This window comes from Cuculus canorus, chromosome 4 (assembly GCF_017976375.1).
Source record: "Cuculus canorus isolate bCucCan1 chromosome 4, bCucCan1.pri, whole genome shotgun sequence".
NCBI lineage: Eukaryota > Metazoa > Chordata > Aves > Cuculiformes > Cuculidae > Cuculus > Cuculus canorus.
Genome location: NC_071404.1, coordinates 32,662,873 through 32,689,404, shown reverse-complemented (window position 1 = coordinate 32,689,404; position 26,532 = coordinate 32,662,873). Strand labels below are relative to the sequence as shown.

Below are 26,532 nucleotides of genomic sequence, written 5' to 3'. Positions count from 1 at the left end.
TCTCTTTATAAAGAATCTGCTACAACTTGATGGAAGCGCTCTATGTCGTGAATATGTATTCATCTGTAAAGCAATTCCTTTTTTTTTTTAATGTTTATCCTGGCCTTGGGTACCGTGTCTGGATATGCAGCAGAATATTCGTAATGTTGCTGTTGGCAAGACGCTTTATATTGTCAAAGTGGCATACCTCCCACTGCCCGGCAGGTGGAGGCAGAATTTAAGAGGAAATAGTGCCTTAATACAATGGCTATTATTGTTGTTGCTGTGGTTTGTTCTTAAAACACAGCTCCTTCATTCCTGTCATTTCCTGCAGGAAAAAATAATAACTTACATAAAAATATAATACACTGTTAAGGAAAAACAATAAGTTAAGTAGATTTTACTGTTTTAGTAAGTGTCTTTATGGTAGTCCCTGCATGTCACAATTATATATTTTCTATACCAGCGAATATAATTTATTGGTAATGTGTCTCTCATAGGAGCTTACAGCATCATTACTCTGATTCCCGCTTGACATTCCAGGATGATATTTCTCTTCTTTTTGTTTTCTGTCCCTCTTCTGGCATTGGCTGCAAACTTGTTAAAATTAAAAACAAGAATGCGTCCCAAAGAAATAAAATAGTACCAGTTCCTCAGAGCTATTTGTCACTGGGGACAAGGACTGAAAAAAGATACAATAAACTGAGGAATCATGGATTGTACTGCAAGATGCATTTTTCCGGTATGTGGATCTCTACTACTGTTACAACATATCAGGATTTGGGAATGACTGTGTGCCAAAACTAATTTGGCTTAAAGAATGTTTTGTTAATTAAAAATATATATATATCTTTTTGGGGAAGTCCTACAGCAATGCTAATGAGCCTCTAGATTGACAGTAACTAATTCCTCCTGCAAAGATCTCATTTATGTGCTTCCATCAGCAAACATGTTAATGAATACACCCTCACAGAAACTGAATGGATTATCTTTGAGACAGCCAAATTTAATTAGGATTGAAAGCTATGTCAGAGACGTGTGATTATTTTTTTTCTTGCACATCTGCTGGCTATATCTTGTTAAATTTACTTTATTATTCCAGAGTGAATGGAAAAAAAGCAAACAATGCATGTAAGGACTAGAGACAAGAAATAGTGAAGGGTTAAAGTTTTACTGAGACAGAGGAGAGTGAGAAGTATTTGGGGAGAGAGATTTTTAAAGACCCTGAAACAAGTGCAACAATTAACAGGGCATTTGGTTCAAATAGAAATTGTCCACTTTTTTTCTGATTTTGTGACAGAGGTTTTTGCTGCAAAAATGGAACTGGCCAAAAATGATTAGTCTACCATAACAGGGCTACACAGTGACTATCAGGCTATTATACTAAAAATAATTTTTTCTTTCTTTCAATAACATTAGATTGGAAAGATTTTTTTAAGGCAACAACAGAGAGGTTTGAGTTGATTTGTGCAGGAAGATGAACTGTTCACTTATCCTTATGGGGTCTAATAATAAATTAAGCCAATGTAGTGCAGAGGCTCAGGCATTTAAAACCCCAAAGCCAAGGATTACGCTGATCAAGAGTTAGCCAATTCACTACCAGTGAAGAAGAGAGCAATTTTTGTTGATCCACTCAGGCATAATAGCCATCAGAAGCAATAAAGGAATGAAGATTTATTCGGAGAGAGGTATTAGCTAACTCGGCCAGATCCCGGGAAATTGCCTGAAACACTTTAGAAGAGGTCTCTATTGCACAGAAGTTATCAAGGACATAAGAACTATTTAATTCTTAAGAAATTAAGATCCAATTTCACAACCAATCTACAAATATGGTACTTAATCTGGGCGTCCCTCTTTGCTTGTTGTTTAGCTCAACATCGTATTTGATACACTGTTCTCTTAGTTATGTAGTCTCATTAATTTTTGTCTATCATAGAGTCAAAGAATCACCAGGTTAGAAGTCCAGTAACATCTTCAGTTTATTCGTTGGCTAACAAAACAAATCCAAGAAGAAACAAAATACTTCAATTGCTCTGGAATGACAGATGTAGCTTAAACAGGCATTATCTGCAGATTGCTCAAAAAAGTGAGTAGAAACAGCCTTTAATTCATAATATTTTGGATAGTCATTGTATATCATGATACTGTCTAGCTTTTCCCACATTATTTAGATTTCTGGATTCACAACCTAAATACGTGCTACATTGAAACAAAAATAAAAAAGGGGGAGCGGGAAAAAGATAAAATTATTACATAGCTTAGAAATGCCACCTAAATTTCTCCCTCTGAATTGTCAAAGGACAAGAATATGAAATAAGCAAATCCACCACGCATTATAAAGAAATGTTCGGAACCAAGAATTCTCATGCCTCTCTGCCTACACCCAGGGGTTTTTTTTTCCATTTTGCAATTAAATAATTTCTAATTTTTTATTTTCCTTGGTTCTAATTCAGAATGAAAGGTACTGTACAACTATTGAAAGCCTATTCTAAAAGAAAAAAAAAAGTGTAGATATTTTCTACTTTTTTCTTTTGTAATGGGAAACTGAAATGTATTTGATAACAGTCATTCCTGCATATTCATAACTAGGTGCCTTCCCTACATTGTGTGGCTTCAGCATGAAAACATACCAGCATTAATATGGTCTATAAAAGCTACAGTGAATTCTTCAAAGCCACCTAATTTTTACTTTCACATTTCTTCATATTTCTTTAAATGGAAAAATTCTGCCAAAGTTGCAGGTCATTTTACAGCCACTATACAGTTTGATAGTGAACATCCAATCATAAAAATAAAAAATTCCAAATAAATACATGACTTTACATTTATTATCTAGTATGTTTTGACTTTTTATAAAAAAGTCATTATAAGGAGTTCTACTGTAGCTACACAGAGTTGATTAATTTTATGATATTCTGCCTTTCGTCCTCTGGTTATAATGTTTCTGAAATAGATATTTGCTTTTCTGATACAGCCTTTGCAGATATAGAAGTACTGAGTAAAGTATGATGGTCTGACATGTTCAATGAGTGTGTGTGTGTGTGCGCGTGTATATGTATATATGCATGCAATGATTTAAATTAGAGGAACTATAAAGTGTCTTAAATAAATTTGTAATCCAAATCTTCCTGTCACATTTCTAATAAAATTGCTTCTTTTTTTTCTAAAATTTTCTTTTTTTCTTTTTTCTTTCCTCTGACGATAAGAGAATAATAGAGATTTGTTGCTAAGTGGTTGTAGTTATACTATTGATTAGGATTGGTACAGATGGATAACAACATTAAATTGATAAATAGCAAGGAAGAGGGATTAGTTGGTGCACCTTTCCAAAGAAATTACATATTTTTCACAAAGTTGAATCATAGAATAATTAAGATTGGAAAAGACCTCTAAGATCATCAAGTTCAGCTGTCAGCCCAACGCTACCATGCCTACTAAACCATATCCCGAAGTGTCACCTCTACATGTTTTTTGAACACCTCCAGGGACAGTGACTTCACCACTTCCCTGGGCAGCCTGTCCTAATGCTTAATCACTGTTACAGTAAAGAAATTTTTCCTAATATCCAATCTTAACTTCCCCTGGTGCTGCATGAGGCCATTTGCTCTATCCTATCACTTGTGGCTTGGGAGAAGAGACCAACATCCACCTCACTATAATCTCCTTTCTGGTAGTTGTAGAGAATGCTAAGGTCTCCCCTCAGCCTCCTTTTCTCCAGACTAAACAACCGCATTTTCCTCAGACACTGCTCTTAAGACTTGTGCTCCAGACCCTTCACCAGCTTCGTTGTCCTCTGGACACGCTCCAGCAGTTCAATGTCTTTCTTGCAGTGAGGGGCCTAAAACTAAACACAGGTGTGGCCTCACCAGTACCACCAAGTACAGGGCCACAATTTCTTCCCTAGCACTGCTGTCCACACCATTTCTGATACAAACCCAGATGCTGTTGGTTTTCTTGGCCTCCTGGGCACATTGCTGGCTCACGTTCAGCCAGCCATTCACTAGCACCTCCAGGTCCTTTTCTACTGGACACCTCTCCAGCCACTCTTCCCTAAGCCTGTAGTGTTGCATGGGATTGTGACCAAAGTGCAGGTCTGGCATTTGGCCTTGTTGAATCTCATACAATTGCCCTTGGCCGACTGATCCAGCCTGTACAGGTCCCTCTCTAGAGCCTTCCTTCCCTCAAGCAGATCAACACCCCTGCATAACTTCATGTCATCTGCAAACTTACTTAGGGAGCACTCAGTTTGCTCATCCAGATCATTAATAAAAGATGTTAAACAGAACAGGCCCCAAAACTGAACCCTGAGGAACACCACTTTGACTAGCCACCAACTGGATTTAACTCCATTCACCACAACTCTCTGGGCTCAGTCATCCAGCCAGTTTTTTATCCAGTGAAGAGTATACCCATCTAAGCCATGGGCCGTCAGCTTCTCTAGGACAATGCTGTGGGAGACAGTATCAAAGGCTTTACTGAAGTCCAGGTAGACAACATCCAGTCTTTCTCTCATCCACTAGGCAAGTCACATGGTCATAGAAGAAGATCATGTTGGCCAAGCAGTACACATCTTTCATGAACCCACACTGGCTAGGCCTGATCCCTCAGTTGTTCCACACATGCCTGGTGAGCATACTCAAAATGAACCCCTCCATAATCTTCCCTGGTACCGAGGTCAGGATGACAGGCCTGTAGTTCTCTGGATCCTCCTTCCAGCTCTTCTTGTAGATGACTGTCACACTGGTAAGCCTCTATTCATTTGGGACCTCTGCTGTCAAGCAGGACTGCTGCTAAATGATGGAGAGTGGCTGGGCAAGCTTCTCCTCCAGTTCTGTCAGTACTCTCGGGTACATCCCATCCAGTGCCATAGACTTGTGAATGCCCAGGTGGCATAGCAGGTCACTAACTACTTCCTCCTGGATTATGGAGGGTTTATCCTGCTTTCTGTCCCTGTCTTCCAGCTCAAGAGGCTGAATACCTTGGGGATAACTGGTCTTATTATTAAAGATTTAAGCAAAGGCAGCATAAACCTCAGCCTTTTCCTCATCCTTGGTGGCAATGTTTCCCCCCACATCCAATATGGGAATGAGATTCTTCCTGACTCTTTCTTTATATATTTGTAAAAATATATTTTATTACCTCTTACAACAGTGGCCAGACAGAGTTCTACCTGGGCTTTTGCTTTTCTAATTTTCTCTCTGCGTGACCTAACAGGATCCCTGTTCTCTTCTTGAATTGCCTGAGCCTTCTTCCAAATGTGGTAAACTTTTTTTCGTGAGTCCCAGCCAGGCCAGTCATCTTCCCCACTAGTTCATCTTAGGGCACATGGGGACAGCCTGCTCCTGTGCCTTTAAGACTTCCTTCTTGAAGAATGTCCAGCCTTCCTGGACCCCTTTGCCCTTCAGGACTGTCTCCCAATGGACTTTCTCAACCAGTGTCCTGAAGAGGCAAGGGTCTGCCCTCTGGAAGTCGATAGTAGCGGTTTTGCTGACTCCTTACTTCACCAAGAATCGAGAACTCTGTCATTTCATGGTTGATAAGCACAGGATGGCCTCCACCCGTCATGTGTCTGACTGGTCATTCTCTGTTCATAAACAGCAGGCCAAGTGAGGCACTTCCTCTGGTAGGCTCACTTACCAGCTGTGTCAGGAAGTTATCTCCCACACGCTCCAGAAACATCCTAGATTGTTCCCTCTCTGCTTTGTTGTAATTCCGGCAGATGTCCAGTAAGTTTAAGTCCCCCATGAGGACAAGGGCTAGTGGTTATGAGACTTCCTTCAGAGGATGTCTTTGGAGACAACAAAAGGAAAACCAGGGCCAGAAAGAAGCTTCATGGGTAAAGGAGGCAGTCAGGAGAAGGCAGGGTATGTAAGCTGCTCTTGTGAGTAAGGCAGAAGATTGCGGACCATGTTCTACTCTCAGCTCTTGCAGTAACATCTTGAGCAAGTTACTTGTCTGCCATATACATTTCCTTAAAACATAGCTTAATTCATGTTTGTTATGATCTCAGGGTTAATGAAAAGAAGATGAACACCAGCAATAGAACCTACTGTGTGTCATGGTTTAACCTCAGCCGGCAACTAAGCACCACATGGCTGCTCACGCACCTCGCCTTGGTAGAATGGGGGAGGAAATTTGAAGAGTAAAAGTGAGAAAACTCATGGATTGAGATTAGAACAGTTTAATAGATAAAGCAAAAGCCATGCACACAAGGTAGGCAAAACAAGGAATTAATTCACTACATTTTATTATGCTTTTATCTGCAGAATACACTTACAACGGGAAGATCCAATAGTATTTTGTTAAATGGCACCTTACCAATTATGATAACTACTGAAAGAGATTTTCTTGTAACCATACCATGCAATTCTTAAGTAAGTCTATAAAAAATATACACTTATATACACTTACTTTTGGAAAGAAGGCTACCTTTAAAAACATGGACATACAGGGATTTTTAGTCATAAAGCTGAGTTTGGCTTATCTTTTATTTCAGCTCTGTTCTGTTTCAGTAATGAAATGTCATTATGGAAGCAACACATTGCAACTACTTTATGTGTCAAAAATTAAAAAAAGAAAAGTAAGCTTACTCAGACATCATAATTTTTATGGAGTCAGTGAGGTTGGGGTTTTGGAGGTGTTTTTTTTAGTATTTGAGGTTTTTCTTCCCCTCAGAAAAAAACCCAAAAAGCCTACTGTCTAAGTTACAAAAGTAAGTAGCATATTCCATTTAAAAGTATTTTCAATTTATTATTGTTACTATTTAGCATATGTGAAAGACCGTTTAATCATTAGCTTGTTGGATATACAATGCTGAATGCACATTTTCAAATATTTGATCTCAGCCAGTCCTAGAAAGGAGTCCATTACATGTTTTCTATTTTATCCTTAGATTTACACAAATTAAAACAATGCAGAGAAGAGCATAAGCAAATTAATTTGTAACAGATGGAATGAAAGTACATTTTGACAAACACAGAGATGCTGTCTTGTGGTTGTACCATCTTTGACCCTTCCATATTTGTACACGACAGCTAAAGGTGACTGGATAAAAAGCATACATGTGAGAAAAAGTTAAACTTTACATTTTATAAATGATGCTTAACACCTGCATTATGGCTTATCAGGGAAACAGTGGTAGTTCTTTGTACTAAAAAAGCTTCTTGTGTGCTTACAACTTCTTTTCAGTCTAAATGATAGAAAGATAGTATTATAAACACATTATCTTGTGTCTGCTGATTTTAGAATCGTAGAATGGTTTGGGTTCAAAGAGACCTTAATGATAACCTAGCTTTTTTTTTTTAACATCCACTTCTTAATTTACTGTAGAAGTAAGGAACAGCATTTTATCCTTTATACATACTTCTGTCAAAAAAAGTTGTGAAATTGTGAAATAGTAATTACTGATCCTTGCCACGTTTTGCTTCACTTCTGTGCAAACTCTCCCAAGAGCAGCAAATCTGAATAAGATTTATATGAACAGCCAGGTCTTCAATGGCTTGTTAAGGTCTACAACATCTGTCGATTTTCAGTATTGGGTGTATCCAACAGATTTCTCTCTCCCTTTTGTGCTTACATGACTCCCATTTGTATACCCTTTGAGAGTCTTCTATTTAGTATGTTTATTCTTGCAAAATCATTCTGATGATGGGTTGCCTATAGACTTCTCAAGTAACACAAATCTCTGACTTGACACTTTATATAATTCTTGTTTAACTGAAACACAGCCATACATTTTAGACATTTAGTCTTTGTTTAAAGACTTCAAGTGATGGATCATCTACTTGTAACCCTCAATAAATTGTTTAAATGGTTAATAAATCTGAGTTTAAAATGCCATGCCTTTTTTCCACTCTGTAAATTCAAAGCCCACCCACTGAGTAACAAACACTTGAGTCATACTATGAACAGGTACCTCCCTCCTTGTGAAAGTCATTAGCAACAGAAAAACTCCCAGTAAAAATGATGTGCTGAAAGATTCTGACTTTTTGAATTATTCTATATTGTAGACTACTCATGAGAAATTTATTGCAGTTATTAAATATTTGAAATTCAGAATATGAAATTGATTAGTTGATGTAATGTAATTAGGAAAGAGAAATACTGACAGGCCAACAGATTCCAAATAACGCACCAGAAATTATTCAGAGGGATTGTGCAACATGTATTAATCTTCAAAAGGAAGCTGATGGTGTGAATATTTATTTTGTGGTTTGTAAAAGTAATTTCACTGCTTTTTGTTCAATATTTTCTTAAGAGTTCACTTTTTCCAGGAGCATTCCTTTGAGCATACTCATTTATTGAACTTTTTAGGAAGAGCCAAGGTATAAAGAGGGCAAACCCTCAAAAAATTGCATTTGAAAACATTTTTGACATATTCATCTGGCTCTGAAAAAGCTTACATAGAAAGTGATTTTGTCTAACCAAGTCACTGAGATCACATGCTTCTGAGTGCCTTCCAATTTAGCTAGAAATACTGACTTGCATCTTTGTTTTTTATCTGTTCCCTTAGGCTTTGTCTCTACTATGTTTGTTACTTTGTTTATGTTGGGTTTTTTTAGCAGATTTCTTTTTTATTTTATCACCTCTAACATGTAACTTCTAGTATGAGTGATTATGTTTTCTTTCTAAATCTGTTGAGTCAGTTGCACTCTTTCTATACCTTTGTAGCCTAAGAGATTTAGCTTCGATTCAAGAAAGCGCTGGAGGATACAGCTGAATACAATGCTGAGTGAAATTTCCTGGATCTGAGCAGTGAAAGGGAAGGCATGATCCTTTGTTATTTTTCGTTAATTTTGATTTCAAAGGTGTTGTATTAGGCACAGAATTACTGTCTTCTTCTTATGTTGCTATTTGGTCTTGATAACTGCGACTTCTCAGTAACATTCCTGCCCAGTGACTCATAGCAGATGTAAGCCTCAGTTCTACAGAATTTAATAGCAAAAACAATCACAGCCTGGGAAGGGCTCTGGAATCCTTTGCATCAGCTTAAGAAGATTTAACAACTTTGAGTTCTGTCCAGAGGGTAAAGGTAAACATTTTAGGTACCCATGAGGGAAGAAGGAAGGATTTAGGGCAATTGCTATAGTTATGATTTATAAGTAATATGGTTTTGAAGACTATATAACGGGTGCAACGTTGCTAACAGTGTATGAATGTTTTAGCAGGATCTAGCTATTTTGCTACGATATCTAGTTAGTTAATAAACCTCATATTCAAATCTGTGGCTTATACATTTATAATGCATGGCTGTATGAACAATGCTGGGGTTTAAGCCTAAAAGTGGATCAAATAATGAATATTTTCCATTTTTCAGATGAGGAAACCGGGGCAATTTTTTTAACTCTATATAATTAGAACAAGCAAAATTTGTTTTTTCTTTTAAAAATAGTTTAATCATTAGAACCAGTTTGAATTTTAAGAAAGCAAACAAAAATATTTCAAGTCATTTTCTGTTCCTTTGACAGGTTGTCTGTTATTATTATTGTATTTATTAGCAATGTAATTCTTATTGACACAGTACAAACAGAAACAGGCTCCTAAATTCCATCCAGTTTGCTGTCTCCAGAATTCAGAGAGCAAGAAAACAGGCTGAGAGTTTGAAGTTTTTAGAGCAGTTTCTCCAATGTCATCAAATATATTTAGTAACTTGTTATTGAAAGACTTATTGGAATAAGTCTTGCAAATTTAGGAGGCATTTGAACATAGGATTGATTGAGTAGCCTGTAGAGTAAGCCTAGCAACAGTGAAGGAAAAAGATACCTTTCTCAAATTTTTATTCCATAGCTTTGGAGAAATGTCTCCACACAGCTGTGCAAGCGCACCTTCCAAGTGTAAACTTTGAATAGTACTTAAATAATCTCATATGGATAAAGTGTCAGGGTTTCACAAGAGTTGCCCTTAAGCTTCAGTTTTATTAAAACAGAAATTGATTGTTTTTTTCAGCTGACTGTTAAGGGCTTGTGTTTTCAGCTTGAAAATATTACACTAGCTATTTCTTACTCTGTCATGATGTCAGATAATTAATCCATGTCTACCGTTTTAGGTCAAGGTATTCCTGGAAAAGGATCTCCCCTGCACGAATTTGTTGGTTTGGGTTTTTTTTAATATTTATTAAACCAACATAGGTTTTACAAGAAAAGTCTTGGAAGTCTCAGCACTTCTTAACTCTTTGGATTCACTAGCATGAACAACACACAAATATTTGCCAAGTTATGCAACTGTTTTAACTGGTGACCTGGATTAATATTTGTAATTTTTTTGCAGTTTTTTAGAGTTAATGTTTTTATTGCGTTGTGTGTTAATGTTTATCAGTGGTTTTCTTCTCTTGCAACATTTTTAATTATTTTACCCTCCTTGTGTATTTCTGAACAACACATTTTAAATAGATTTATAATAATCACAGTAAATATTTAAATGAGTGGAGAAATTAGTTTCAGAAACTGACTTTGAAAGCAGTCTTCCTAGAGCAAGATTTTAAGCTTCCCTTGAATAGAACTTTAGCTTTACATATTACCAAAGAGTGCAGATGTACACTTCCAGAGACCTGTTACTAATACGTCATTTTATGGAACTTTCTATGGAAATACGGAAAACTAAGTAAACAGTTACCCACCTTAGTTCCAAGACTGAACTCGTTGATTCAGTTCATGTATGCAGAACACTTTGTACATATATGGGGCTTGACCCTATTTACCACTTTTCTTATCACTGTGGGGTTGACCACTCAGTGAATCTCATGCCACTGCAACTGTGGGATAAGATAAACTATAGGAGTTTATATCTGCTGAGAATTTGGCTCCAAGGTACAAAGTACTGCCCCTTCCAGGATCAGCACTGCTTACAGCCCTCTGCCTCATCTGGGCAGTGACAGAAGCAGAGAAACACTGTTAGGTCAGCCATTTTCTTTCAGAGCTTGAGTTTCCATGTCTCTTCCCAGTCTTCTTGACCTTTCTGCTTTTTTGGGAGGACAGCAGCACAAAGACTTCGGTCCCCACAATCTTTGTACCTACTTCAGGTCTACTCTGAGTTTTTTTCTTGTGTCCTCTTTGTTTCAGTGTCTCCCCTGTTTCTGACTGACAGGTCTTCCAAATGGAACTCTCATTTTCTCCCTCTTTATGATGGTTCTTAGTTCTCTTACAATCATAACGAGCTCATATTGTGAGTGACTACAGGATAAATAACCCATCTTAGTGTTACTACCCAACTTCGTTTCTTAAAAATTAAACTCCATGATCTTGAACAATGTATTTAAATCACCACATACAGAATTTTATTGATAAAACTGTTCCTATATTTCAGCATGTCTTTAGAGTGTATCTTAGTTCAATCCTAAAGCTGATACAGGCAAAGTTGTCTTCCAAGTCCAGCCCTCATGAAGTTCCCCACAGGAGGAGCATGCTTTAGAAAGAAACATGCTTTAAATAGAAAGGTGACTTCAGCTGAAGATGACAAACCAAACCAACTGCACACACTCTGCACTCCTTAATTCTTCGTTCCTTTCGTGCAGCTTGCTTGCAGCTTACAAATGCTGTAAGGGACACCATCTGCCTTAATTGTGCCCAATAGTCTTCTCATTTTTTTTTTTAATAACAATAATTTCTCTGAACACTTTGAAAGATTTACTAGGTAGGGCATTTTTGAAAAAATAGGCATACTGTAGCTGAAAACTATGCAACTCTTCTAAGACTGACTGCGGTATTCAGGTGTTTAGAGTCAGCAATATTATGATAGAACAGTTTGAATATTAAGAGTAATGCGAGGGAGAACAGTGTGCTTTTATAATGAAAATAAGAGAAAATGAAGCAGACAGTTAAATATTAATCTTCCAGTTGAAATAAAATATAATCTCTTCTCTCCTAGAAAACATATTTAAGGTATGCATGGAGTTGGCACAACAGTTATCAGAGACAGATCATTTATGGGCTCTCTAGATAGCTGATGTACTCTTCGGTCACTCCTCTCACAGACAATGTCATTGCAACAGATGGCAACACCTTTTTTCAAAATAGCAGTGGCTTAAGAAGTCACAATTACTGCTGCTGTAAGGTGAAAGTGCATGTTTTGTCATGGCAGGCACCTCTGATATCTAAATATGTTAAGCCTGAAATTCATTGGATTCACCTTATGAATTAGGAAGAATTTCTTCCTAATGTCCAATCTAAATCTTGCCCCTTTGAATTTAAATCCATTTCCCCTCATCTTATCACCACATGCCTTTGCAAAAAGTCCCTCCTCATCTTTCTTGTAGCCCCCTTCAGGTACTGGAAGGCTGTTATAAGATCTCCTCAAAGCCTTCTCTTCTCTAGCCTGAACAACCCCAACTATCTCAGCCTGTCCTCATGGCAGAGGTGCTCGAGCTCTCTGATCATCATCGGGTCCTCCTCTGGACCCGTTCCAACAGTTCCATATCCTTCCTATGTTGTGGATTCCAGAACTGGACACAGTACTCCAGGTGGGGTCTCACGAGAGCAGAGTAGAGGGGGAGAATCACCTCCCTTGACCTGCTGGCCGTGCTTCTTTTGATAATCTATGTTAATATTTTAGTAATTGGGGGCCTTGATATCATCTGTGAGCTGAAAAGCACTTATCTACCTTAGAGAAAATTGTGGAGTTATGTTAGCTAATGTTTGCAAGACAGGGAGGTACCATGGTGATTGTTCTGGCATATAGAACAACTTTCACATGAAATAATGAGATAATGGGATTTAAAATGCTATGTGTCATACAGTACAAAATACGCATGGCTGTCAGTAGAAAGATGTCATTCTTGCCATCATTAGAAGAGAAGCTGATAGCTATTATGCATTTTTCCCCCAAATTACTCTATAACAGTAAAATTATGAGCATTCTTTCCTGGCACACAGAAATCACGCAGATCTACTTTAGGTCAAAGACAACAATCAATCCCAATTCAGATTTTAATTACTTGAATATAACCAAGAGCTTTCTCTCAACTTCAGAGGAACAACAAGGAATACTGCCCTGCTTTACAGAGCATTTTAAAACGCTGGTTTGTTTTTGTCTCATTTCACAATAAAATGCATGGATTTGAATCTTGAATACTTGTCCTAAAATACATGGAGAGTTCTGATACAGTGTGCCCTAGAGGATAAATTCTGGTTTTCTGAGGTCTTGGAGCTGTACTTTATCATACTATTTTAGACATCTCTAATGAGGCCTAAATATACATTATATATACAGTATGTAAGAAAATAACTGTAGGTTAAATATATTATTTCAAATAAAATTCAAGATGCTATGTGTAAATATTGAATTTTAATGTTTAAGCTAACTAGTATTTACTTTTTTTCTCTCCTTCACAGCTTCCAAAAAAATGAAGATTTTTATAGTGATTGATTTTATACTTGCAGCTGGCTTCATGGATGCCATTGGCAGCTCTGTAAGTTCTAGTAATTAAATCTGCCTGTAGCCTTTATTCTAAATACATTGTAAGCACCATGGAGAACAAGGTATCTCAGCTATCTGGGGTGGCATAACCTTTGATGGAAAAGGTTAGAATTCAGAACAAAACTGGGGAAATAAGCTCAAATGTTGTTCTGTGGGGACAACTTTCTGACAAGGAAAGAGGAAACAAATGCATAGATATGCAGTAGAAGATAAATGACGGGGAAATAGCACTGAAGAAAGTAATCCAGTTTATTTGTTACTGGATCTGACACGAAATGGGCTAACGCATATCTTTGCTAAAAAAGGTATCATGAGACGTTAACAGGCCCACATAGGGCACGTAAGGCACACAAGACAGTTATACCACCATTCAGAGGTAGCTCTAACTCGGAATAACACCTTTAGTTTTGAGCAGCATACTTATGGAAAGGCGAAACCCAGGAACTCCTAAAGTGATGGCTGCAGTAGTAGTATTTCTGGTCAATGTCACTCAAGATGAAGAATGTTTCTGTCCTTTGCTGCCTTGTCCACTTGCCATGCAACTTTTTCTCTAATAAGATTCACAGGTTTATGTTCTTACTTGTTCCCATGTTACTATGTTATAATTCACACTCAGTGATCAAAGCTCCTTCACGTCTAGCTCCCAAAATCTTCTGCTGTGTATCTCGCCTCTCCAACAAAACCCCAAACACACACACACACTTACTCCACTGCTTAAAATACTTACAACCTGCAGTGCCTGTCTTAGCTGTTCTTCCTAGTTTGATATTCAGGTCCTAACTAGCAGGAAGTGGTTGCTGAATATAAAATTAGGTGAGCATCATTGTGGCTTATATTATCCTACAGAAGCCTTTTGTTGAGATAAGTAGCACTGAGGGTAGAATAGAAGTGCCTGCCACTGTAATCACTTCTGCTCAGCGGAAAAAAAGTATTACTAATTTTTATAGAAGTCTACTGAGAAAAAGGCATTGCAATGAAATATGTTCACTTTCTTGATTTTTCATTTGGAATATTGTGGGCTCTGGCTGACTCTGTGAATAAAAATGGGGAATGTTCTGAAATTTATCTCTAAGTTTTCACATTTTAATCTCATTAAAATACTAATCTTATTGGAGATTTTTTGGTTCTTATTTAAATTCTAAAAATATAGGAAATAATACTTAAAGTAAATTTTGTGGTTTCATAGATTAAAAAAATATTCTGAGTCTAATTTATAGGATCAATGTTAATGGAAGGTCACTAGCTGCTAAATAATTCACACAATAATGAAATAAAGATTGTGAATGCACATTAATTGCGGCAGCTGGTTAAGTATGGGACCACTTGTCCAAGAGCAGAGCTGTCACCAGTTGTTAGATAATTGCTTCTCAATGTGTAGTGCAAAGAGTTACTTTGCCGAAACAGACAGAACATGTTATCTTCAATCCAGTTTCAGTCAGTGGGCACTACTGTCTGCTGGAGATGAGCACAATCCAATTCACTTTTTTTTTAGTGTTTCAACATTGTAATAGTTCAACTTTGGTCCATATCTAACAAAAGGAATAGCAATATGTTACAGCTAGCTGCTGACTCTTTAAACTGTAGATCACATTTTGCTTCTGTATTACTCTAGCTGTGCACTAGTTTAACTCCAGTGATTCTAAAAGAGTTGTTTTGTGTAAAAGTGCAGTAGCATGCTAAAAGAACAGTCTGATAGCTTGCAGATCTAAAAGGCACATGGATCCACCTTGAAGTTACACAGATAACTTTTGACTGTCCCATAGGAAAAATAGGTGTGGAATTTCAAATGTGAGAACCGTGTTTCTGCTGTGCAGCAGCAAAGAGTAATGAGATTTGTCTGGAGTGGCTGAAAGAGACATCAATGAGGAGGGTGGAGTCAGGATGAGAAAGCAAAGGATGAGATACCAGCACTTTTCATATGTATGTTACTTTCAAAGCTCTCTTTCTGCTCAGTCATTTCTTTCTTATGCTGTAGTTATTCAGTACAGCCGATTGTTATTGACTATTTACCACCACTATAAGCTTAAATCCTTTTCATCAGCAAATTAGTATTTGTAATATTGATACATTACTATGTTCACCTCATATGAGTGCATTGTCTGTAAAGCAGATGAAAATCATCTCAGTGTTAGTTTTTCATTTTCATGAATTAATTCACAGTTTTTAAGTAAACAAAAAAAGAAGATAAATTTAGAGTGCAAAGGTAAGAACAACATTTATTGATGTAACCTGTTGCAGTCTTGTATTTAATTTGATTCAAAGGACAGGACCTTTTATGGTGACATATGAAGCAGTGACAGACTAAATTTAGATACCAAGTTTTTCTAAGATATGATAATATTTTGAAGACGTTCTCTACTTTTATATTTTAATCATGGTATGATCATGTCTGTTAGCAGTATGAATAAGTGAAGTAATAGATGTGGTTTTCAGTACACCTGAAAGAAAGACACTAGCTGCCTCTCCTTAAGTGTGCAGACTCCTGTCCTGTCCAGAATTGAAAGTGTCTCAAACCTTGCCATGTGTTACACTAGGCAAGACAAGTCTTGCCTATGAAATTCTAAGGGTCTTGCAGCAGGGATGATCTATTCCCAAGGTCATCCAGATCTTTCCTATTATATTTTACCATGCTCTCTACAGTTGCAAGTACTGAGCTAAAACTGATACAAGTTAGTCTTCTTGATTAACACCTTAACCAGTGCTTATGGTCAAATAACATCCCTCTAAGCCACTGTAGCAAATTTGTGTCTGTGTATGCATATATTTTAAGTATTTTCTTCTCTTGTTTCCTGCTAGAAGAAAAGAAGGGTATGCTAGGGTTCTCATATACTTAGCAGCAACTGTGAGAGATTTTCAATGGGTTATTCTTACAAAGATAGGACTCCAGGGATATTACATCATCGTCTGCTTTGTTTATTCTTCTAAAAATATTGGTGTTTGGTAAACACGCCTCTCGCTTTACAGCTCCTCCATGTGGTCAAGCGTGCCAATGGCTTCTCAGGACATAGCACCAAGCAGCCAGTGGGAGTCTGCAGACACAACTGCTGTCAGAGCAGCCTGATATGGACAGCCCAAACCCAGAAAGGCAGTTGAACTTTTTCCTCTAGAGCAAGTCACTTACAAACTGCGTAGTCCTGCCACATGTTTATTTCCCTTTCTTTTATTCCATTATGTATATTAAATTGCAGTCAAGTGGGAATTAAAGCAAGCACCAGAGAGACTCCAGAAACAATTAAAGTAGATGCCAATATTCAGGATTGTTCTGCAAATTTGGCATGCCAGCTCATCAAGTTTTTCAGTGTGACTCGATATTGCAGGCAAATGGAATATGGTAGTTAGGAACCACTTTACTGGACTCATAGATTCTTTTATCTTCAAATATGCTCTTGAAATGTCTCTAGTTCATTTGCCTGTTTGGTGAAGCGAATTGCATACTCTCTAGTGAAAAACCCAAGGGGCCTGGAGACCTGCAACACTTATTTCTATCATAAATAGTAAGTCATAGTAATGACAATTTATATGGATGTTCCTTGACAGTAGCAGAAAGTTCCTCTGCTTTTAGCTAGTACTACAAATTAATTATGAAAAAAAATATTCATGTAGTAGAGTCATAAAATGCAAATTTGAATTAATACTGTTAGTTTAATTCACAAAGTCTCTTCTTGGAGCTGTGGGGAATACTACTGCAAGGAAGTCAGTCTAATCAGAACCATGTTTGTGCTGCACAAAAACTTACAGACTGATCTCAGCTTTTCAGACAGAAGAAAAAAAAATCACTGCAGCAAGAATGCGACAGGAAACATTTTGGTGAGAGTGTTCAAGGAAAACAGGTGAAGCCTGAGCCTGATGCAAATGAAAGCATGCAGATGCCACTGGAGGTGGACATCAGTATGCTACTTCAGATGTCCCTATAGTTCAGTGTAATAAGGCAATGTTCTAAGTTACCAGATTTCTCATATGGATGGCAAATGTTACTGATCTACATCCTTAGCTCATGTAAATAACGTTGCCCTACAAATAAGGTTGCACCAATTTAGAACTCCTGTGTATTTGATTTTGTGTATCAGACCTCCAAAAGATTGCCCTCTGATTTTGCTTTAACAGTGCTAGTTGTGCTCTCATGCAACCATTGTAGCTACTAAATTCTGTTTGCTCAGATAGGGTCATAGACACTGATTCAAAACTTCACATAACATTTATACAATGTATTGTAAAACCCCAAAGGCTTTTATCCCCATGTTGAAATCACATTTGTTTAATATCTATTTGAAACTGTACAGGCTGATTTAATTTAAACTCCCTAGACTGCGTTCTGTTCACTTTGGCTATTTCACTCTAGTCATTAATCTAAAACCAGTTATTTATTGTTCTGCGTACATTCAGTATGTCAGAATTTGGAACAGTTATTTCAGCTCTCTTGTCTTATATCAGTATTTACACCAGGGTGAAATGAGTGCCAGGTGTCACCATATTAGAATTGCCACTTTTTAACCCACTCTACATGGCAAAAATCTGTGTACAAGTCACAGCACAATATTGATATTAAGTTTTTAACTTTTATTTTTCATGCATATTTGCAGCTTCTTAAGGGCTATTTCTTGTAGCATGCCAAAAATGAGCTTGGAACTCTACAGTATTTATGTTGGCAATGTAAGATTCTCATAAGAAGTGTGTAATCTAAAAGCACTTGAAAAATGCACAATGAATTTGAAAACATATCACTGTGGAATTAATTTCTTTAAACTCTGGAATTTCGGAACCTTCACAATCTTAGTAGCAGGCCTCAATGGACAGAAAATCTCTGTATAGATGATAGAGAATTGACATTCATAATGTTAGGTTCCATACTACAGTATTTTTCCCTGAAGTCCCTTCTGCATATTTGCAGTGAGAGCTGGTAGTTATTGCCATTAAAGGGAAAGTCTTTTTGCAAAGCAGGTATATGTTTGGACACCCTGTAATACAGGAAATAATTTTAAACAGAGATAGCAGTTGAGGTGGAAGTCAACATAGTGTCTGTAGGAAACTGTGACTGAAAGGTTTTATTCAAGTTAAATTTTATTTATTGGTTTGTTTGATTGGGTTTTTTTGTGACAAAGAAACCCAACCAATATGACAAAAAACCTGGTGATTTTACAATAATATATGTTTTCCTTTCCAGGATCTACAGAGCTGTTTTCAAGAGCAAATACAACTTCAGGGCCAGGTGAGGCTTTTGGAACATCGTGTGAAACAGCAGCAGTTAAAAATTATACAGCTTTTAGAGAAGAAAGAAATTCAGTACAGTGACAGAGGAGATGAAAACAGTGTCATTGACTTGGGAGGAAAAAGACTGTATTCAGGTTAGAAATGAAGCTATTCTTTTCATTGTCATTCATTGTAATGATACCCAGAAGCTTTAGTACAATTGGGCTCATTGACTTATTGTTTTAAACACACAGAAAATTGTTTGCTTAAAACACAGTGTTCGGCTTTTACCTATGCCTACTGCCTCAGGGAAAAGTTGATAATCTAACACAGTCCAAATCACATTGGGACTGAAGCATTTTATTGATTTATCAACAACACAGAATTAAAAAACAGTCAGTGAACAATAAATTCGGAGTAAATATCAGCAATACAACAGATAAAAGACAACAATAGACATTTACAAAATGTTCATAAACAGTTACAGATTTCTAAACAACTTCTTTTGACTAACCTCAAAAAGTTCTAAACCACAGGGTTGGTTCACATTCACACATTCGCAGGGCCACGTTCGTTACAAGCACACACTGACTCTGTTCCAGTCTATAAAGTCCCCAAGACATCCATATTTACACACATAAATGTGGCATAATGATATCTGCATCTCATTTTAATAATAATCTCTGTGATGCACCATTTTGACTGAGTTAGGTTCAGCTCAGGACATCATAGTTTCTAAAACACTGGGTTTAGTTGGTTTTGTATTCTCACCAGCATTCTGGTGGTGATCTGGTCCCTTTGCAGGGGAAGGCAGTTAAGTGTGTTAGCCTGTAGCACCTGGAGTGAAGCCCATACTCTTAAAATAATAAAACACCATCTAAATCCATAGTTGGATTGAAAATACAATTTGGGGTCTGACTTTTGGACGGTGTTTGTTCCTAGTTGTCCAGTGCTAGAGAGTCTTAACTTATGTATTTTGTGCTATAGTCTTAACTTCTATAATTTTTAATACCCTTGTTTGAGTACTTGTAATTTTTATACTACTAGAAGAATTCACAACATCTAATAAGGCATCATCAAATATAATGAAGCATTGTTAAAATGAAATTAAAAGCAATTGCAACTCTGACTATAAATTTTAGCTCTCTATTTATGTATTCTGCATTCTGGAATACTTCTTTTGTTAATAAGTCTGACATTTGTTACTGCAAAAGATTATGAAAAGCACATTTAGCTGAAACGTACGTGTCCTTTCTTAGCATATTCCTCAGTTCATTTTCTAAAAACATGATTTTAAATAACAGAACTAAGTTGTTCCGCTTTCTGGTGACATTTCTTTGTTCCATTATGTTTTCTACTTTCCTTATAGCTGGAAAATGCATTTCCTGGTTGATACTGCATTATTTCATTCAGACTGCTGTAGCATTTTAATGTCAACAGAGCTGGATAATTTGAGGGTAGATAGTGAGGGAGAAATTCCACACTACATACACCTGCTAACAATTAAAATATGCTTAAGTGCTTTGCTAACCTACTAAGAAAATAATGGACAACAAAAACTGTTTTCTACAACCCAATCAAACATTCTTTAGAAAGGCAACTTAGGTCTTATTTAAAGCATGTTTCCTATTACAGTTTGTTCAAATCCTGGCATAGATATTTGTTTTCAGTATAAACTGACTCTTTCACTGAGAAGAAATATAATAACTCAGAAAGTTCCAAACTGACCTGGAAGTTCAGCCAACATTCTCATAAATGTTTCAGGGAAAATCTTACAGTTAATCAGCTCTACCTTTGCCAGGAAAAACAGAAATTGAAAATTATACGTCTTTCCTGTAAGACTGCTTGATGGTAGATTACACATAAACAAAGAACTCCTTTCTTTTGTTAAGTCCTAGAGGGAAAAAAGATAAGATTATACAATTACATTGCTGTTATATGTTTATAAGCTCTGAATTTTGTCATCGCTGTAAATGCCGACTAGTCATTAACACCAATGCAGACCAGACTGTAAATGGTATCAACCCAAGGTGGTATCATTTTACACACACTTTGCACTTTTGGGGGATAGTCTTCTATATAATTTTCACCTGTTTTGTACAAGGAGCAAGAGTATGAGATCCAGCAATTGTTTCCCTTTTCTAATGATTTCATACACTTGTTTTTGGCAGTTCTCCTGGACATAGAAGTACCTGTTTGTTTTTAAAGTTTACCATGTATTTTATAGTAGAGAAATTGCATTACCCTGCTGTAGCAGGATTCTAATGTGGATGATACCGTTGTAAATTAAAAGTGACACCACCTAAACCAGAGGAATTATTTTGCTAGTCAAATGAAAACAAAACTTACAATATTTTATGGTGGAAAAATATCAAAATAACTACAACTCCACAAAGTTTTAAAGCAACACAAATACAAGAAAATACCCAATCATAGAAATGTGTTTGCAGAGGTATTTCCTTTGTACTAGCCTGGTTCATGTGGGATTCTAACATGACATGACATGATTTCTGTTATTGACTTGATTTCTGATTTTGACAGTAAGTTTAGGACTAAAAAAACTATATCCAATGAATGTTTTGTGAGCAGATTGTGCAGAAATCTACAATGATGGCTACAAGCAAAGTGGATTTTATAAGATGAAACCTACCCAGAGTCCTACTGAATTCCTTGCCTTCTGTGACATGTCTGAAGGGGGTGGATGGACTGTGTTTCAGAGACGTTCTGATGGCAGCCAGAATTTTGATAGGCAAGTACTACACTTAGTCATTAAAATTGGAAAAAAAGTGGAGAAACGTTAAACCAGATGGAGCTAAGTTAAATCTTAACTTCATAATTATAAGAATAAGTTGTTGTCCCAGATAAAAGGGAGGAACAGTTCTTCCGTGGGATAACCTTCAGATGAGATACCATTTCTGGCTCTGTCTCTGTCACAGGAGACATCTATTCTAGTCTTTTTCTGACAGCTTGTGCATTTTACATGAGGACACCTTAATGTCAAATGCACTAACAATTGTTGGAGCAAGAACTCTTAGTGACAAGTAAAGGACTACCTTTACTTTTGCAAACAGTAAAAGTTTTAGTTTCCAATCCACAAGTCTTTCCCTCTCACTTCCCTTTCCCCCTCACTTCCCTTTCCCCTTTCCCTGGGGGTCGGAGGGAATTGGGAGTCCAACTGCTCAGTTTTAGCTGCCAAAATTGGCTGTGCCAAGGCTAAACCATGACAGTAACTTAAAACAAGAAAGATTCTGACTGGATATAAGGAAAAACTTTTTCACTGGGAGATCAGTCAGCAGGTTGTCCAAAGAGGCTGCAGTCTCTGTCCTTGGAGGTTCTCAAGACCTGACTGGACAAGCGCTGAGCAACCTGGTCTGATCTCATGGCTGACTCTGCCTTGAGCAGGACATTGGACTAGATTACCTCCTGAGGTTCCATTTTGAATCACTCTGTGATCTGTGATTGTATGATAAGAAGCAAAATTGCTTTTTTCATAAATTAGTAATTTATACTCTTCTCAGAGTCTGGACTGACTATGAAGAAGGCTTTGGAAATTTTGTTTTGACAAATGGTGAATATTGGCTTGGAAATAAAAATCTTCATTATTTGACTAATCAAGGTAAGATTTGTATTGTAAGAATGGTCTTCTATTTTTTTTCTGTTTCTTTGCTCTTTCCGGGCCATTTTTTGTTACCCTTTTTGTTAGCATAAATCCTGAGTTCTGTTGTAAGTCTGCGTGGAATTCTCCAAGTTTCAGAACATAATGCGTTCCCATATGTGTTTTCTAACAAAAGTTTCAAAACTGTCATTGGATCAATGGTATGTCGGGCACTTCTGCAAAACAGGGAACAGTAGACGTGAGTGTACCTGAAAAGAACTGTCTCTACCCACTACCCAGTCAGCATCACTAACAATCCAGAGTCAGGTAGAGTGCTGTACCAGTTCTTTTAGTCAGGGTTTTACATGGCTGCATAGGCTAGTACTTAAAGGTAAATCTGGGCCTGTCCTTTTAATTAGGCCTGTCTTAGAAAGCTATTTCCATCTTTCTAATAGTTATTCAATCTAAGACAGTTTCTGCTTTGTTTCTTCTTTTCTGTAGAATGCTGCATTATAGAAAACTTACCCATTGACTTAGTCAGCTAATTTATGTGGGAATCAATGCCACCAGGATGTGATCCTAGTTTAATTCTTTTATCTTCAGAGTATAAAAATCTATATTTCTCAGGTGTAGGCTCAGTGATTGACTTTCACTATCCTTTCATCAACACTTCAAATACCTTACTAAAATCTAAAGTCTGTAAGGTCTTTTTCTTTTTTTTTGATCTACTCTTGAAAATTTATATTGGAATAATTCTAAAATTTTCTAAGCTCAATCAGGTGAATAAAGCCAAAGAATAGCAAGATATGCTTTAATATGCATACAGAAAAAAGATAAAACCCCCAAAAATATGCTGTGATGACAAAAATTAATTTTAAAAACAGTAAATATTTTAATCTTCTGCTGTAATACACTGTTCTGAAAAGAAGTGAGATAGACTAGCTTAAACAAAATATTTTGTGTTGTTATTTCTTAAGGGAACTATACTTTAAGAATCGATCTAACTGATTTCGAAGGAGAACGGCGCTTTGCACAATATGCAAGATTCAGAGTTGCAGGTAAAGAGGTAATAAAATATTGAATAATGACTGGTGGTTTTAATAAAAAATGTGGATTCTGTCAACAGACAATGAACAGAGGTTCCGCAATTTTCATTAAAGTTTGTGTAGAACCTTATTATCATATTTTCTTTCTTACAAATGCTTGGAATTTTCAAATGCATAATAACAGTGGTTTTCATTAATACATCAATTTTACACTTTCTGTAAGATATATGAATCTTTTACTTCAGCAGCCATGGAAAAAACCAGTTTCTCTATTTTTGTTAATATATACCAACAATAATGATACGTAATGTTCTGATTCGTTAATATGTACTGCAAACTAACTCTAATTTGTTTTTTTTTTATGTCATTTATACGTAAGGTTATTGACAATTTACCTGATAAGCATCTTTACATCCTTTCATTATCTAGTACGCAGTGTTTAAATGGCATGATGTTTCTGACCATAAAAATAGTAGCAAACGGAGCAGATTAGTTTCCTCTTTGTGGTTTCACTCTCTGACATACTAAAGGCTAAAGACATACTGGAATTTTTTTTCCTTTCTTCACATTTTTCATTAGCATTCTTATGAGATGAGTTGTGGTGAATACTCTGGTACGGCTGGTGATTCTCTTACTGGTGGTTTTCATCCTGAAGTAAAGTGGTGGGCTGACCATCGAGGAATGAAATTCAGTACTAGAGACAGGGATAATGACAACTATGAAGGGAACTGTGCTGAAGAGGAAAAGGCTGGCTGGTGGTTTAACAGGTATTTTGGTTTTATGTCATTATTGTTAACTATTCTCTTTCATGGGTATCCATACAATAATAACATATGGTAGAAGATAGGATTGGCATTGTTTACTGTATTTGCAGTCTGCCCTTGACCCCTATCAGAGGTCTCATTGCTGGTAAGACTGACACTCACCTGAGAAGGGACAACAACTACTGCACTGCTCGAGCTGGTCTGTGATAAAGGTATTTGCTCTGGGCTTTGGTTGCCTTTGTAATCAGACCATAAGGAGCGGATAATTCTGCCCTTTGGAGGTAATCAGTTTTACACAAAAAGGTCATGTAGCGTTTACAGATGTGTCCCTGTTGTACTTCATTCTTGCATTTCTCTTGTGTTGCAGTAGACCAGATGTGGCAGTACTGCAGAACATCTGACAAGTTAAGCTAGTGCCAGGTTATTAAGCCTTATTTTTTTTCACCTCAGTTCACAACATCTCACTCTTGTTATTCCTTTGATAGCAAGATGTGAGTCTGTCCGCTCAGCTTATGTCAGTGAGCACGACTGGACTGAGAGTAAGATCCTTTTAAATCGGGTTCAGTAAAAGAATTTTAAAATCCTACTTACATATCAAATAGCAATTCAAAATGAAAGGATAAAACTGGTAGCCCTAGTGGTTTGTGTAGGCAGTTATGTTCTTTCTCTTAATTAATTAGATAAATGTAACCATTAAGAGAAACTGGGCAATCTGGCTGTGTAATAGAGAGGTTTAAAATACATCTCACAGAAGTATACTGCTCTCTTGCTGTGATCTCAGTTCACTTGGCAAGAGCTGTCAGGCTGGATCAACTCCAATGTCTCTCTCCATGTGTCATCCTTTGTTTCTGTTTTTTAACTTCTTGTTTGCCGAATTCTGTTTCCATAATCAGTCTGTGAACACCTTAGCTTATATGATGTAGCTATTAACTCAATGTTTCACAATTCATTGCTTATTTTAATGCATTTTAATATATTTGCATGGATAGTGGGTCAACAGGATGTTTGATACATGGAAAGAAATCACATGTAGACAAAGTTTTTTTGCAGTTCTCATGAAAGCTAAGACATAAAAGGGAAAGGCAACTGTGTTGGAGATTCTTTCCCCATGAAATCAGAACGTAGATTTAGAGGAATATCTAGACCTCAGGTAACATAAAACTTTGATATCGTGCCATGGAGGTCATTAAGTGAATCACAAATCACTTTTAGTCAACTGCATACATTTTTTTTTTCTTTAAACACCCTTTTTTTTGATATTGGATTGGTTGGGACAAAAGAATGTCCCCTTTGAAAAAGTAGCTGTATGGTAGAACTTGACAGTTATTAATACCTTGTAGCTGGTGCTACATAACTACTAAAGATAGCTGACTCCTACCAGGCTAGTTCCTATTATGGCTGTGTAGCTCATGTTTTTAAAGCGACAGTCTAACTGGATAATGAAAATAAGTTACTAATAGTGTTATTCCACTCCCTTGCTACTGACTTTTTAATGCTAAGCCCGCTCTAAAACTGAATACTGCAAAATACTAGAAAATTTCAGTATCCTTAAATCCCACCCAAAAGAACGGTACTGGCAGAGAAAGGAATGCACTCAAGAACACATATTTGTCATGCACAGATTAGCAAACACAGAATGGATTAGTGCTCTTGGCTGCTTTGTATAGCACTTTTTTATAGCCAGCTTTATGTATCTGGACTAATGAAATACAGAAATGATAATATGAATACCGAGGTATGTGACACAAATGAGATCACATGGAAGTAGCTCAGATCTAGTTTAAAGGCCCTGGTCTTGCTCCAGCTCAGCACTTACCCTGGGACCTCTGCAGAAAAACGATTTTGCTGCATACTTTTGTAAACAAGGCTCTACAAGAGATTTTTCAGCTTGGTTGCAAATCCACAGAGCAGGGTTCACTCTGGTGCTACACTGAGATCATAAATGTCTTGCATCCAGGGTGTTGCAAAGGTCAGTAGGTTCATAACTGGTAAAAGAAGAGCTAAGAAGTCTAGATGGGCATGAGCTTATTTTTTTCCCAACGCTCCCAGTTTTAGTTACACCGTGCATGGATGATCACAGTTCATCTGTCAGGCATCAAGTTGGGGCCACAGATCTCACTCAGGCTTCCTACCTCACCAATCGTCCTGGAGACAGCATAACTACATTCATGTGGGACCATACTGGAGTCAGTAAGTCCAGGCAGAATTCAAACAGTTCTTCAGGGAACCAACTCAATCTCTCTGCATCTGTCATGCAGTTAATATATAACCCAGATAAAATGTCCACGGATAATTGAGAGTTAATGGTACTTTTGAAACTATTGCAGTGCAATTTTTTTACTTTAAAAATTAGCTTACCAGAAAGAAAGGAGGAACACAGGCTAACTTTAAGGTGATTATTAGTTTTTGAATAATGAATGTTGCTTCAGAATATCATATCAATAGCACACATGACTTGTTTCTTTAGAATGTCCAGTTACTTCAGACAGCATCCAGCTGGTTACAGAACACTGTATGGTTTTGCTATTAGTACCTTCCAGCATTAGTTAAG

The 26,532-nt window shown here is 36.9% G+C and overlaps 1 protein-coding gene across 2 annotated transcripts in view; it reads left to right on the top strand.

The window, feature by feature from the left end:
• The first annotated feature begins 621 nt into the window (after positions 1–621).
• FGL1 (fibrinogen like 1) overlaps positions 622–26,532 on the top strand; it is a 45,758-nt gene continuing 19,847 nt past the window's right edge. Inside the window, exons 1-8 of one of the 2 annotated variants that reach the window (XM_054065576.1) lie at positions 622–721; positions 1,916–2,065; positions 13,305–13,381; positions 18,551–18,731; positions 21,166–21,325; positions 22,095–22,192; positions 23,149–23,237; positions 23,797–23,984. In XM_054065576.1, the coding sequence (XP_053921551.1) occupies positions 709–721; positions 1,916–2,065; positions 13,305–13,381; positions 18,551–18,731; positions 21,166–21,325; positions 22,095–22,192; positions 23,149–23,237; positions 23,797–23,984 (956 nt within the window). In that variant the 5' untranslated portion in view covers positions 622–708. Of the gene's footprint in view, positions 722–1,915; positions 2,066–8,903; positions 9,011–13,304; positions 13,382–18,550; positions 18,732–21,165; positions 21,326–22,094; positions 22,193–23,148; positions 23,238–23,796; positions 23,985–26,532 lie in introns of those variants that run through there. The other variant, XM_009569833.2, reaches the window with a different exon arrangement.